The sequence below is a fragment of the Bison bison genome, unplaced genomic scaffold, assembly GCF_000754665.1.
Source record: "Bison bison bison isolate TAMUID 2011002044 unplaced genomic scaffold, Bison_UMD1.0 scf7180017864097, whole genome shotgun sequence".
NCBI classification, from domain to species: domain Eukaryota; kingdom Metazoa; phylum Chordata; class Mammalia; order Artiodactyla; family Bovidae; genus Bison; species Bison bison.
In genome coordinates this window covers 1,588,613-1,590,616 of record NW_011494669.1, presented here as the reverse complement: position 1 = coordinate 1,590,616, position 2,004 = coordinate 1,588,613, and the positions used below count along the sequence as shown (strand labels likewise).

Genomic DNA, 2,004 nt, shown 5'->3' with positions numbered 1-2,004 from the left:
CTCTGCCGCTCTGGCCAGCTGTTCCTGCAGCCCCTGTGGGACCGCCTGAGGACCTGGGACGCTCTCATTCAGTCGCCCTTCTTTCCTGTCGTCTTCTCCATCACCACCTACGTGGGCTTCTGCCTGCCCTTCGTGGTGCTGGACGTGCTGTGCCCCTGGGTGCCCACGCTGCGGCGCTACAAGATCCACCCGGACTTCTCGCCCTCTGCGCGGCAGCTGCTGCCCTGCCTGGGGCAGACGCTCTACCAGCACGTGGTGTTCGTGTTCCCCATGACGCTGCTGCACTGGGCTGTCAGCCCGGCTCTCCTGCCCGCCGAAGCCCCCGAACTGTTCCAGCTGGTGAGCCACGTGGCGCTCTGCCTGCTGCTCTTTGACACCGAGTTCTTCGTGTGGCATCTGCTGCATCACAAGGTGCCCTGGCTGTACCGGACCTTCCACAAGAAGCACCATCAGAATTCGTCCCCGTTCGCGCTGTCCACGCAGTACATGAGCGTCGGGGAGCTCTTTTCCTTGGGTGTCTTTGACATGGTGAACGTCTTGCTGCTCCAGTGTCACCCTCTCACCTCCCTGACCTTCCACGTTGTCAACATCTGGCTGTCGGTGGAGGACCACTCCGGCTACGACTTCCCCTGGTCCACGCACAGACTGGTACCTTTCGGGTGGTTTGGGGGCGTGGCGCATCACGACCTGCATCACTCCCAGTTTAACTGCAACTTTGCGCCTTACTTCACACACTGGGACAAAATACTGGGAACTCTGAGGTCTGCTCACGCCAAGTAATGTGCACACACCCCTCCCGGCATAGTGCGTGCTGCGGTGAGGTGTGGGTGCCCCTCAGACCTGGGACATTTCACACTTGAATCAGGAGAGACACACCTGAGGTGGACTTGAGGTGGTTTTATTTTGTTGTTTCTTTTTCCCGTGGGTAACTTATTATCTGCTAGAAACTTACAGAGAGAATCTGATGTGTTTTTCACAATCTAATATGGTAATTTATTGTAATGTTTGTGTATCAACAGTTGTATTCTTGACGTGCAATTCTAACTCACTTCAATAGTCTTGATTTCTGGGTATAAAGTATCCAAAATCACTGGCATATGTAAATAATCTCTAAAAAGATTTGTTTGTAGAATGAGGAATTTTACTATGTTTGAAGGTGTCCTAGAATTAGGCTAAAAGAATATATTTTTATGGAGCATCTGATCTCTGTAAAAGTGAAGCATGGTCCTGCTGGGCAGTGACTCAGATTATTGTACTTTAAAAAAATATTTTTGTAGACTTGTATATTTATATTGAAATAAATGTTATTTGTGCTTGAAAAAGAGTAAAGCACCTAACTTCAACAAGTGCTGGCTTCTGTCATTTTCACTAGTAGTTTGGCTGATAAAAACTGGAATGGAAGAGAGCAGTGGGATGGTAGAGGCTCACGAGTCTCCATCAGCCCAGTTGTGGAAAGACAGGGATCTGGTGATGGAACTTGAAGGAAAGATGGCCGTAGGAGAAGGGATCTGTGTGTTGGTCTTGGTCTAGAGATTTCACAGAGGGGAAAACACCATTGTTGTGGGTGTGTTTCAGCTGATTTCTGCATAACAGGGAACTAATGAGACTTACTCTCTAAAATTTTACAGAGAGTAAATTTAAAAAGTTTTTGCTCTCTGTAAAATTTTACAGCGAGATTAACAGTGGGTCGCCATTTCATTATTTGGGGAGAAGGGCTGTCTTGGGGGATGAATAGAATTAGTGAAGTCCTTTGCTTTGCAAAACTGTTAAGTGTCTGCTTTAAAGGGGCTCCAGGTGGTGCAGTGGTAAAAAAAAAATCCTCTTGCCAAGGCAGGACTTGCAGGTTCTATCCCTGGGTAAGGAAGATGGCTTCGAGTAGGAAATGGGAAGCCACTCCAGTATTCTTGCCTGGAAAATTTCATGGACAGAGGAGACTGGCGGGCTGCAGTCCATGGGATCGCAAAGAGTCAGACACAACTGAGCTTGCATGCAGATAGGGAAGGG

General features: G+C 48.9%; 1 protein-coding gene across 1 annotated transcript; it reads left to right on the top strand.

Annotated features, from left to right (window-relative positions):
- Positions 1 to 3: 3 nt before the first annotated feature.
- CH25H (cholesterol 25-hydroxylase) lies at positions 4 to 1,343 on the top strand (the record flags this gene model as incomplete). Its single annotated transcript, XM_010838535.1, has 1 exon — positions 4 to 1,343. A coding segment is annotated over one exon (777 nt), but the record flags the coding sequence as incomplete, so codon positions are not given.
- Between the last annotated feature and the right edge of the window lie 661 nt (positions 1,344 to 2,004).